The 13,544-nt window shown below is 36.8% G+C and overlaps 1 protein-coding gene across 1 annotated transcript in view; it reads left to right on the top strand.

The window, feature by feature from the left end:
• MYCBP2 (MYC binding protein 2) overlaps positions 1-13,544 on the top strand; it is a gene marked incomplete in the record, with an annotated part of 5,088,083 nt that overhangs the window by 5,009,582 nt on the left and 64,957 nt on the right. Inside the window, 2 exon segments of the mRNA XM_044072904.1 lie at positions 2,032-2,164; positions 10,101-10,204. Coding sequence (XP_043928839.1) covers positions 2,032-2,164; positions 10,101-10,204 — 237 coding nt within the window.

Below are 13,544 nucleotides of genomic sequence, written 5' to 3'. Positions count from 1 at the left end.
TTTCGAGCCAGCTGCTACTGCAGACTTAAAATTTGTTTTTTGGAAAACAGCCTTCCTTTTAGCAATCACTTCAGCAAGAAGGGCATCTGAATTACAGGCTCTTTTGGCAGTGGAGCCTTTCATCATCTTTCATGCGGACAGGGTGTCCCTCAGAACCAATCCATCCTTCACGCACAGAGTGGTATCCAATGTGGCTCTTAATCAGTCCATTCATTTGCCAACCTTCTTTCCCGATCCACAGAACAAAGGGGAATGGATACTGCATTCCTTGGATGTGCACAGACAACTTAGATTCTACTTGGACAGGACTAAACCTCAAAGGAAATCTGAACACCTGTTGGTGGCATTTGCTGCAGGGGCAGAGGGGAAGGCTATTTCAAAGCAAACCATTTCTAAATAGATAGGCCATTGCATTAATTTCTGCTATAAGCACCATGGAAAGCCTATCCCACAGGGGATCAGACCTCTCTACTTCATTTCTGCTATAAGCACCATGGAAAGCCTATCCCACAGGGGATCAGACCTCTCTCCACCAGGGCTACATCTGCCACTACAGCCTTTCTCAGAGGCATCCCTACCAGGGACATCCTAGAAGCTGCTACCTGGAGTTCTGTACATACTTTCACCAAGCATTATCATTTGCCAATGTTCGCTAAATCCAGAGCTGGCTTTGCCACTGCAGTCTTGCAGGGCCTTATAGCTGGTCCTAATGCTATCTGAATTCCTCCTCCCAACCATAGCTTTGGGAATCTACCCAAATGACTGCAACAGTGAAACATGAAGAACATAGTACAATTGTGTACACTTACCATAAATGTAGATGTTCGAGTGTATTCACTGTTGCAGTCCTAGTTACCCTCCCTGCAGCCCCCAAACTTCTTTTGGCTATGCCTCTACTTTCCTTTATTATGTTTAAAAGCTTTTTGGTGTGTTTGCTTTTTTGTTGGGGGTATACCATTGTATTTTTATATTTAATTGCTTCCCATTGTGGGACACCTGACATCTGGAGCAAGAAAAACTGATGTAATGGTGTCGGCTGCATGTTTTATACCCCTGATGACCTGATGTCATAGAAGAAGGGACAGCAGCCGACGCAGGACCCAAGACTTTGTTAATCAGGCTGACTGAGGGCTACCTGCAAGCAGATAACCCAAATGTAATGACTGCAACAGTGAATACACTCAAACATCTATATTTATGGTAAGTGTACACAACTGTACTTTCTGAATAGTCTGGGGCTGCCCTATTTGGGACAGGTGGTTCGCTGGAGTTCTCACATTTGTAAGGGCATAGAATAGAAACATTTCAGAAGAGGAACTGAAAATGGAACATGATCTGAACTGAAAGCCAAATTAGTAGAAATTAGTAGATACTAACATACAGAGTTTTGAAGAAGAAAAAGTGAAGTGAGGCATCATAGGAATATTTAAGTACTACATTGGAGTCCATGGCCTTAAAGTGGTACCGTCTATGTGGACATTGCCCTCTTCAGAGAGAGATGTGTGAGTATGAATAAGGATAGGTGGACACAGTTCGAAGATACATGGTGGACAATTTAGGAAAAACATGACATACTACTTTAAAAAAAAAGAGAGAGAGAGAGAAGAATGACAGGAGAAGTCTTTCTCAAACATGTTCGAGTCAAAAATGGTAATATAATGAAAGAATATATGAAATGAGCACCTCACTTCCTGGTAAAATTTGCATCTACTATCCAGTAGGTAGAAACATGGACAGACTGTATGACCAAGCACTCATCTGCTGTCAGGATCTGATTATGTGACATGAAGCATCTGACGCACTTTGAGTAGAGACAGCACTTGTTTTTAATATTGCAAATTGTTCCTTTGTTGCTACAATGTATATGGGTACCATGCACTTGTTGCGTGCTGATGTTGACATCGTTTTAGTGCTTCTTGTCCTTGAGAGTAAATGGTGGTATGAAAAGATATTTTAGGTTATCACTGTATATAAAATGAAGTTTCTTTAACTGTGATATAAGTATTGTGGCCTTTGTCCCCAAATTCACAGGTATTTAAAGAGGAGGAGGAGGCTATCAAGGTGGATCTTCATGAAGGGTGCGGCAGGACAAAACTTTTTTGGCTTATGGCTTTAGCAGACTCCAAAACTATGAAGGCAATGGTAGAATTTAGAGAACACTCAGGTAAAACTGAAAGACTATACTGTTTTTTTTACTTCTGGATATTGAAACAGTATTACTCACATATATCACTCTTTGAGCCTTGCAACTGTGTAAAAGTTGTTAGTCTGTATATATAGATACATGTATGTGTGTGTGTGTTTTTTATAGGCAAAATCCATAAAAGAAACAAAAAAAAGAACAGGTAGCATGACTGTAGTTTACTGACTTTTTCTGGCCAGTTTAATACACTGCATTAGCACCCTGCCTACGGTAAACATTTATTAGATACTGGTGTGCCGTTATACTCAGTAATGACTCTTGAGCCCTTCTGGCCAATTTTGTTTACTTAAGTATATATCTTGTAGTCACAAACATTTGTTTTGCCCTACAGCAATCATGTTAATGCTTCAGCCTTTAGGCACAGACTCCTTTCTGCTTTTGTCTGTGCTATGTAATGTAGGTAGATCTTGTGATCTTTTTTTTTTTTTTTTTTTTTTTTTTTTTGAAAAAGAAGCATAGTAGTACACACAATGTCACATTTTAAGTACCTAAGCATGTAGGAGTACAGGATCATGTATTACATTTAATATATATTTAAACACATAAGCCAGGAAGAAATGTAGTATTGTAAGCACCAAAATGACATCCAAATGACAGTTCCACAACTTTACATTTTAAAGCCTCATCATAACAACCAGTCCAACTTATCAGTGCAGCATGCATAGAGAAATTAAGACCCTGACTACAACCCATCTTGGGTGCCTGTTGGAGCTGGCACAGTTGAGAAAGTAAAGTTAAGTTTTTGTTTTGCCTGCTGATCTTTCTGTGGGGGTGTTGTTGGATTTGACATACTGGTAGATGGTTTGACTGTTCAGTGCAACTCCAGTGGAGACCAGAGGGATCGCAGCTCAGCTAGGCAAATGGGCAAGTCTGGAGGTGATGCTGCCTAGGGCTGCTGTCATGACCATATCCCATTGTTTGCAGTAATCCACTCTGAATGCCTGTATGTAAGGGGGTAGAGTCATAACATGCTAGCCAGCCTCTGCAGGCAGCACTGGTGGCTCTCATGCTCACTAACCTCCTGTGAAAGACCTGTTGTCACTGGTCAGTGGTGACTCTCACCCACATTAGCTAGACACTTGGGTGAAGCAACATGGTGTCCACTGTATCAGCATGAGTTGGGGCTCAGCAAAGCTGTACTACAGCAGAGGGAAGGAACAACTCACAATAAACCAATAACTCTGTAGTATAAAAAGTGTTTCAGTATATCATGTAATTTTAAAATTCCTTAAAGAATGTAAAACTTAATACAGTGTTACTTAGCTTACGTTTTGCCATTTAAGTGCTGATCTTACCAGGTTCTGGTATTGAAAACACCCACATATAAAATCTACATTGCTATAAAGTCAGCCTTAAACATTTCAAATAAAAACACAGAAAAAAAGACAGAAAACTTTCTCCAGGTCCTGCAGTTAACATTTTGAAATCATGAAAGTGACAGTACTATAAATCACTTTACAGTGGAAGGCAGATGTTCTTTACCGTATAACAGAAGTATCAGACTACATGTAACTTCAATCCAGGCCAATTATGTTAATGTCAAACTGTTATGATGTTTCATTTCAGTAGCTTCTTGGCATCTAAACATCTCAGTACTACCCATTAGGAGTACTCTTGTACCTTTGTCAGGGCAGCTTCCTAGAAATATACTTATCCCATGTTTTTTTTTTTTTTTTTTTTTTGGTTCTTTTCACTATGGGTCTTCCTGTGAACAAATTAACCCATTACATCATTTACATATGTCAGTGTTGGAGTCATTGACATTCATGTCTTTGTGACAGCTTTTTTGCTAATAACATCAACAGAAACAACCTTGCCCATTCCAGAGTATAATATTGTAAACTTTTGTAGTACTCGCACCACAGTAACATTAAAATTTTGAGAAGCCTTGTATCCATCTCTAATCCTTTTATACATTTTCATAATCATCCTTGAAAATATTTAGACCCAAACATGATGAAAAATATGAACCACACACCCTTTCTAACATCTCTAACGGTCTTAAGTTGGCAGTCCAAAGCATCCTTTTCAGTCTTTGTGAAATATAGTAATAGCAAACACTTCCATGCAAAAATCCTAAACCTCGCAGACTTTATGGCAGTATCAGTAGTCTGTATAGGATTAGACATCTGCAAGAATGACAGCTGTTCTGTTGGCATCCCCACAACAGTATCTAGAAATGTAGAATCAAAGGAAGCAGGTGGCACATAGATGGGTCTCTGGAGCTGTAAATAACAGAAACAAAGCCCAATGTAGGCATCAAGGGGCTACCATTCAATAAGGGACACCCTTTTTCTGTTAATTTAAGTGTATTCTTGTTGAATCTTAAGAATTTACTACTTTTAATAGAAATAGCCTGCCCCAAAACTGTTTTTTTCTGCTGTAGACTGCTGTGAAAAAGTAAGGGTTACTGGATGTCGAGAGGAAGCTGAGCAGACTTTACTCTGACATCTGTCTTGTGGAAGTGGCCTGCTCTGAAACAAAACCTCACCATGAGAACACTCAGTCAGTTCCATTTATTTAATTTTCTAGATTTACTTTTTATTGGAGATTCTTTGTTTCCCTTTTTCATTGCATTTGATGTTAGTTTGTCATGCTTTAATTGTATCTTCCCTGGTCTGAAATTGCAAAAGACATGGCTTATTTCCCTCTATAAGTCAGTATAAGTTCACATGGGAGTGGGGGTGATGTAGATATGCACATGGCAGTTTCTAATTTCCCACATTAATGCACATTCTCCACTTTTCACCTTTTTTGAATGTGTAAACATTTTTACTCATCTGAAGAAAATGTCTCTGTACAGGTAATATGATTTTGTCCAGCTCTGTTTGGGTAAAAGGATAAAGCCGTGACTTCAGTCAAGGTAACCAAAGTTCCACTAGAGGCTCATAAGTATGTTAGAGCTGGCAGAGGAAGGAGTGGAGTGAAGGGCCTCTGCCAGGTCGCCTCTCTCTGAGGATAAGGTCATTTGTCCAGGATGACACAAAGTGCACTTGTTCCCCAATGGAGACTAGAGAAGTGTGCATAAAATGCTTCTTCTAGGAAGATGGGTCATTGGTGGGCTTAAGTTATTCAAAGAAGTGAGTGACACTCCCAAGTATGCAACAAAGTGTAGAAAATTTAGGATTTTTGCTTGGAAGTGTTTTCATAGGTATTTTTCTACCCCAGGCAGACTCCATAGAGGTTTTCCTCGGGTGAATGACGAATGTTGGAGGTGTGATGGGAAAAAAAGGAGGTAACAGGGAACATATGTTTTGGTAACGAGTTGGTAGAATTTAGACATTCCCTGCAAAGTACTCTGTCAGAAATATTGGCTGATCAAATGAGTGTAAATAAAGAAATACATTGAATTGGGGTACAAGCTCTGAATTGCCTAAATATAGTAAGGTATTGCTAAGTGTAATTTTAGTGGTTGCCAAAAAGCAATTACTAGAAAATAGAAATCAAAGTCTAAACCAACTGTATTTAAAGTATTGAATATTGTAGCAGAGGTAAAATAACTAAAAGTGGGATTGTTAGAAAAGGGTAGGAACAAGTTACATAGAAAAAATGGAAATTATGGGAACAATACTTGCAGAATAATGTTTTGGATGAGGAGTGATATTTAAGGGAAGGCAGGAATTGAGCAATTTATGTAATGTTGGATTGATAGTTATTAAAAAAAAGTAATGCTTAATGTTTGTAACTAGGAACACTGTAATATGGTTTGTTTTCTTTTATATAAATTTATGTTTGCCTATGTCTTAAGTGATAATTCAAGTAAAGGTGTTAAAAAAGAAGTGGGTGACCCCACCTGCATTATGTCATTGCACAACCTCCAGGATCACGTACTCGGTGTGTACGGGGAGATTAGGGCTAAGAAAAACCCTTCCATTTGTGCATATTGACATTCCCACTCCTGGTTAACCTGGCCATCATGTAGAAGGCTAAAATGATTACTAAAGGTGATTGAAGTGGGCAAATAGCCCCTAAAATTCACATTCACTGTTTTTTTAGGAGCTGATCACATTATCAAAAATGTGGGAAATACAAACAAGTTATACAAATTCACAGGAAAAAAGGCAGTAATGTCTTTTTTTTCTACCAATTTAAACTTGGGTAAGAAGTCAAAAAAGAAATGTCTGCAAAATGGCAGAGGTCAAGATGAGAGTACAAAAAGAAAATGGTTAAATCATCAGTGTATTCTAAGATGTTTCCTTCCAGGTTTTCGTCTGCAGAGTTTGGTATTAATGAGCCCTCTAGCAGGAAAAAGAAGTTCATTCTTGTTATACCAGGGAAGTTTAGATGTCACAGTCACCTAAACTTAAACAGGCAACTTCTTCAGTACTGACTAAGGTACAGAAATCCATCATCTACAAAGTTGAATTAGAAGTTGAGTAATTTGAACCACCAGTTTTAGTAGCTAAAAACCCTGATGTTCTTCAGCCGTCCAAAGTGACTTATAATACCCACTGGTCTTACCTGCTACTGAGAAGACTGCAGTATGCTTGCTGAGGAGATAGTTTTGGCATCCATTGACAAGTCTTAGTTTATATGATGACCAACAATAATTGAAGGTTAGCCTTATTTAGTCATCATCAGTACCTGTAAAGGACCTTACCAAATCAAAAAGACCAGGGAGTTCTCCTTCACCTTCATTAGATGAGTACAAATGTACCTTCCTCCACATTGTATTATTTCTGATTATGAGGATACAGCTTCACAATCCCCCAAAGATACTTAATTGGTGAATATAATTAGATAGCATTTTGACTGGCCTACCATAGAGATTTCCTGAGATAAGAGGTTATCACAAATGTTGAAGTTCCCATATTCCGTAGAAAGAGTGCCATTTTTGTTCACAACAAAAACTGTAGGCATTCTAATGTTTAGTCTCCAGCTCAGATATGATCTTCTTTTTTAAGTTTATAAAGGAAAATGCTTATCTTTAGTTTTTGTTTTAAATCATATCCTGCAACTTTATCTTCTGCGGTATCTTCTCTTCTGTTAGATACTTTACTGTTTATTAGGAGGGGGAGATTGTTGGACAAGTGGATTTGTTCCTCTAGTACCTTAACATTCATGACTAATAATTTGCAGTAGGATGATTGGACACCTAAACTGGCCTTAGGTTTGAGTGCATTCATGCATGTGTGTGGTACAGAAGAATGACTGTGATAGGGTTAGCCACACCGTGGTGTGAACATTAAATGTAGGTGATGGCCACTGTGACGTGACACCCTAGGAAAAAAGGCGGTTGCTGTCCGTTACTCAGCTCACGTACTATGCTTTCAAAATTCTGTCTGTGAAATTATGGAGAATGTAAGTAATTTAATTGATTCAGAAGTTATATAGTTCCTTTCAAAGGTCTAAACTGCTAAGCTGGTTTGTATTCGGGCACTGAGGTGCACATATCATATAGTGGGTGCAGTTACTAGAGCAGCTGTTAATAGCATAGTGATATATGCCTGGCTCTTGAGACTGCCTAAGGACATTACAGCTCAAAGTTTAGACACTGCAAGTCATAGGAGGCTTCCTTTTTGCTCCTCCAACTGCAAATGTCTTCAAGTTGCAGTGGAAGAAGAAAGTTGAATTTAAAGAGCAAGGGCTGGAGGAGTACTTTCCAGCTCTTCTTTCATTTCTTAGGAAGTATCCTTCTTTCAAAATATACCTACATAGAGCAGCTTTCCATTTTTAAATATAATCTAAATATGGAAATACATTTCACACAAAATCAGAGTGCAAAATAACTCATTTAAGTGCAAATACATGCCTTCTTTTCCCTAAGAATTATAGAATTGGTTTAATTATTCAAGTCTTTTTCAGATTTCTTTAGTTTAATGGCCCAATGTATTTTTGCTATGTTCATGATATGCATACTTAAGTAGGCCTATGTCATTACTTTAGAAAGTGTGCTGAGTCTGCTTTAAATACGTTACAAGTTATTATAGGCTTTAATGTTTTCCTTATTACTACGTTTTAATATGTTGTGGGCCTCTTACACTTCAGTTTTATAGGACCACTCTGTTCTGTTCTTTCATTTCCATAGAATATAACTTTACTTTAGGTCTTCATGGTAAACATTTATGCTGCCATGGTGTTTTATTTTGCATCTGCTGCACTTGCTGTCATTGAACTTAATTATTTTACTGCTGGTTTTAAAATGGTCTTTATGTTTCCCTGTTGAATTATAGTACTGTGTGGAATTGTGTCCAGATTTTGTGGTATGCTGTTATATTTATTGTCCCAGAAGAAGAGGGTGCAGTTATGGGTAAATGTACTTACCATAATATAGATTGCATGGAAGTTGGAACACAGAGATAAACCCCTGACTGCGACCCAGTCATCTTGGGATAAACTAGTGACCCAAGTGGTGAAAGTGCCAGTAAGAGAGGGTTGGCGTGATTAGCTGATGCTGGATCACTCATCCTGAGGAGATGGAGGAGGTCCAGCCCACTGCAGTGCTGTATAATATTCTGTGTGGGTCAGGGATGGATTGTGACCAGGTAGTAGCCTTAATGGAACATGTCTGGGAATGTGTATGCCTGCACTTGAAGAGATGTACTGACCCTTGCGTCTGCAAGCTGACATTACATGCTGTCGGGAAGTTTAGAGCTGGAAAATGGACAAATACTTATAGCTGGCTGGATGGTAGCTGAACCATAACTAGTTCTCACCTTGGTGATAATGAATAATTGGACTAGGTCACAGCAAAAGCTAGATGGTCAGCAGGCATGAGAGCAGAGAAGTAAGGTATGATTACCATATGGCTAAATCTTCAAGTTGTCACTGTAACAGTAAAGCTACCCACCATTCTGCAGATATTTTTAAGGGTAATTTCTTGTCCTTTTTATGGGATAGTAGATTTTAAAGAAACTTTCAACAATGTTGATCTGTCATGGTTTTGGTAGGAATGTTGTTATTGCTGAGTTCTCAGCATAATAACTACCTCATATTTTGATTGTATTACTTCTCAGTTTTATGGTAGCCCATCTGTTGTATACTTTTATATGCTGTTTATATCCTTACCTGTTAGTTACAATATTTCCTGTTTAGTCAGAAATATGTTAAATCCATTTTAGTTTTCTATGTTTGTAACCCCAACCTCTAATTAAGGATTTATTTCAGATGCCACTGTTGCATGTGTTGTCACTGAAGTAAAGTATTTTGCTATATTTTGTTGTAAGGTACTAGTTATCAAGTCTGTTTTTCAGCTGCTTGTTTCATTGCTACTGCTGTTACTGTTCTATTTGAGGTCAGCTGCTTCTTCCTACACCATAGGCACTCTCTGGGTATAAATTATCACATTTTACATGTACTACTTTTCGTTTTGTATTTAAAGTTATGTGTATTAATTTGATTACTTATAAGGAGAGGTATTTGTTTACTATATCCATCCTTTTTCTTTTGGAAATTCTGCATTGAAGAACTAACATGAATCTGCACTAGCATGAAATATAAGAGGGAACCACATGTTGTATCCGTCTACGTATAACCTCTATAAAATATTCTTATTTTCCTAAAGTGTTGTTACTTTATCCTAATATGCTATGACATGCTTTATTCATTTTTACTTATCCTTTTGCCATATAACAGGACCACGTTCAGGTGAACCTGACCGTCCCCTTGAAACAATGGATAATGTAAATGAACAGGACATGTCTTGCAAAATAGCTTGTATAAAATGTTACATTATGAATTGTTTGTAGAAAGACTGTTATCTTTGCTGAGTTCCTGAAATGTGTATGCAGTCTGTGTGTATTTGTTTCACAATTATTTAGTGATAGAACATGTTTCCTATTCTCACTGTATCTAGAAAAATATTTTAGTAACAACTAATACATTGTCAGACTTTGTACAGTTACTATTACATTACAAATAGCATTCATTTGATTAGTTTTTTTTTGTGGTTATCTAGGTAAACCTACTTCTAGTACCTCTGAGGCCTGTCGATTTTGTGGCTCTAGAAATGGAACAGAACTGCTAGCTGTTGGCAGTGTTTGCTCAGATTCAGATTGCCAGGTGAGCTTGTTTATGCAGTTTTTAGTGTTAGTGTTCATTTGTTTGTATGATTGTTATTGAGCTCAGTGGGTGGGCTGAACATAATTGATTGTTTCTGGCCACAGCTTTTGCCAAAGAGATTTACAAAGTTGTATGTATTACAACTGAAATAAAATAACAGAAATTATTGTTTATAGTTTTAACATGAAAATTGCATACAGGATTGATCTTACTAAATAGTTCTAACAATGTAGAATAAGTAATTTCAGAACAATTCAACTCTTGAGAAGCCTCTTGCAACAGGCTAAGACTTCTCAAGAGTTTAACTGCTCTGAAATTCATTATGTAACAATTATGTGTGTGTATTTCTACAAAAAAAGTACTGTACATTTTGTGGAGTCAGTCAGGAAAGTCTAAGTGTACTGTTTGAGTGAACATCCCTTTGTTGCGTGCATAACTTCTGCATATTGGTACTAAAAAGTGTGCCTTAAAGTTCTTTGAAAACATCCAAGATATTAGGTAGGGTTCTCAGGACCATAAACTGTGGATTCCATACCTTAGGGTATGTGATACAAGCTTTTTCACATGCAGACTTCTACATTATGGTACAGTTAAAACTTCCTTCAGCATTTTGTGAGAACCTTAAGTACTCAGTGAGGAATACCTGTGTGAGCAGTAGTCTTGGCAGCAGAATTGGTATATGAAAGTGATTTGCAGTGGGTTGCTATTTGGAAGATAGTTTGCTACCAATGTGCAGGCGTAGTAACGATATAAGATAATAGCAAGTTACATGCAACTGAATATTTTAGTCTATACCGTTTTAGATTTTTTTTCCACAGTCAGAACGATCAGCAAGACCTCGTGCCTCTTCTGTGGGTGCATAACATTTTGTCAGCAGATTTTCTAGAATGTGGGAAGACCAGCCTGGTAATAGTCTTGCATTTTGGGGCTTGGATTTCATTTTTAGGTGCTCAGCTTGTGTTTCTACTGGTGGTAGATGTTTCACATGAATACGGAAGTGTTTTCTGCTGTAAACATTTCTGCAGTCTGAGTAAATGCATTGCTTATGATACAGTGGCTTGAACATCTGGTTGCAGTATTAATATTTTTTTTCTTTTTTATAGTTTATACATATTATCTGCAAACCATTGAAAATACAAAACCATTTAGTAATCCTGGCAGTTCTTTAGTTTTGGTACTAGTTCCTTCAAGTTTGATAGCCATTCATCTATAAATTTAACTAGCAGTGAGATTCCTCCCTTAGAGTGATTGAACTGTCACTAATACCTGGTGCAATGAATAAGAAGTTAGTCACCAAAATATCTGATCATTTCTAAAAGGCATACAAACTTTTCTGATGTCACACCAGTTTGCTCAATGTAAAATATTTTTATCAGGATAATTTCTTCTCTCTTAGGTTTCATCGTTAGTAGTTAATTAAACCCTAATCTGTTTTTCTGTGGATTTTAACTGCATGACAGAGCATTTCAAGAGTCCAGCAATGAGACAGATGAAAAAACTCAGAATTACTGTCTAGCAGTTTGAGTACTGTGAAAAAATGTATTTTGTATTATTCATGAGCAAAAGAATCTGCTCACTCTCATGTTTAGTTATCTGTTTTAAACTTGAGTTGTGATACATTTGAGTCTGGTTAATATAATACTGTCTTTCCTCCATCACATTATCTTGGGGATTATTATAAGATATATGTTATTTCCAGTCTTTATTTTAATATGCGTGCCTTACACTCTGTTGTTGTTGTTGTAAGCATTTAAATATGTTTTGAGCCACTGTTGATTTTTTTGCATAGATTTGAAGCTGACATCTTTTTCAGTCTGCCACAGAGATCATTTTCTTGATTATTCTTGTGTGATCTGATATCATAGTTGTTATACTCATGCAGGAAGTGTCTTTCTTACTTCAGTGTGTCTTTTTGTGACTTAATGTTTTAGCTATGTATGAGCATAAAAAAAACTAAGAGATTTTGATTATATTACAATAAAGTATGTAGTAATTCACTCATTAAGAAGGCTTAGTTTAGTTTTTGTATTTTGTTTCAAAGCTTGTTGCTCATTTCAGTTTTTTGTGGACAGTTAAACATCAATGAAAATATTTTCTTTGACATACTGTTAGTGTTTTCAAGCTGTGATTCCTTAATGTTCTAGTTACAATTGACACGTTTAAACATATTTTATAAAATCTCATAGTGATAATTCTCATTACAGATCAGGATACATCTCCAAGCTGAATGTTCTTATTGCTGTAACTAGCAACTGTTGTTTTAGAAAAAGAGAAAAGAACAGTTTCCCATTATATGATTGCTTATCTTCTGTAATCTTAGTATGTGAATTTTACATAATGCATTTGCTGTTGTCGGTATGATGTGGTATTCATAAAATATTAAAGATCATTTCACATATTTCATCATTCCTCTTAGATGGGTCTGATATCCAGGGCCCAGTTTCTTTTTTTTTTAAACAAAAAACATCATTATTAAATTCACTTAAGCCACAGGTAATCCTACATTTATGTAAATGAAAACAAACCATACTGACATGTTTTCAGTTACAGACAATTATACACCACTTATAACCTATCCTGTCATTGTCAGTCAAACATTACATAGCTCATTCAATTCCTGCCTTCCCTTAAACATCATTCCTCTTCCAAAACATTATTCAGCATGTGTTGTTCCCACAATTCCCATTTTTCTATGCATTTTGCTCCTACTGTTTTCTAAAGATCCCATTTCCAGTTGTTTATCTCTGTAACTATATTCCATACTTGTATTTCACTTGATTTAGCATTTGACTTCCATTTTCTAGTAATTGCTTTTTTGCACCCACCAGAATTAAACTCAGCAAGATTTTACTATGTCTAAGCAATTCAAATTCTTTATTATAGCTACAAAAATAATTTCCTTAGTTGCATCAATTTGCTCACCCATTTTTTCTGATAGGGTAGTCTGCAGAGAATTTTTTAAAGTGTGCCAACTCTTTGCAGTCTCCAAAAATATATTCCCAATTACCTCTTTCTTCCCATCACACCTCCAGCATTTCCAATCTACCCGAGGAAAAAATTTGGAGTCTGCTTGGATTATAAAAGTCCATATGCAAACACTTCCAAGGAAAGGTTCTAAACCTTCTAGTCTTTGTTACATATTTCAGAGCCATATATGTATCCCCCATTGTTTTTGTGATTTGCACATCTGTTCTCTCTTCCCAATCCTTTCAAACATACTCTGATTGATTCTTATAGTTATCATGCCATAGTTTATATGCCCTACTAATTATTCCTTTTTAATTGCAACCTCTGCTCTGGATTCTACTAAAAACTCTTCAGTGCTGGTCTTTCACTTAGA

The sequence above is a fragment of the Protopterus annectens genome, chromosome 5.part1, assembly GCF_019279795.1.
Source record: "Protopterus annectens isolate FY-2018-M chromosome 5.part1, PAN1.0, whole genome shotgun sequence".
NCBI classification, from domain to species: domain Eukaryota; kingdom Metazoa; phylum Chordata; order Ceratodontiformes; family Protopteridae; genus Protopterus; species Protopterus annectens.
Note: the sequence above shows the minus strand (reverse complement) of the source record. Positions and strands in the feature narration are given on the sequence as shown.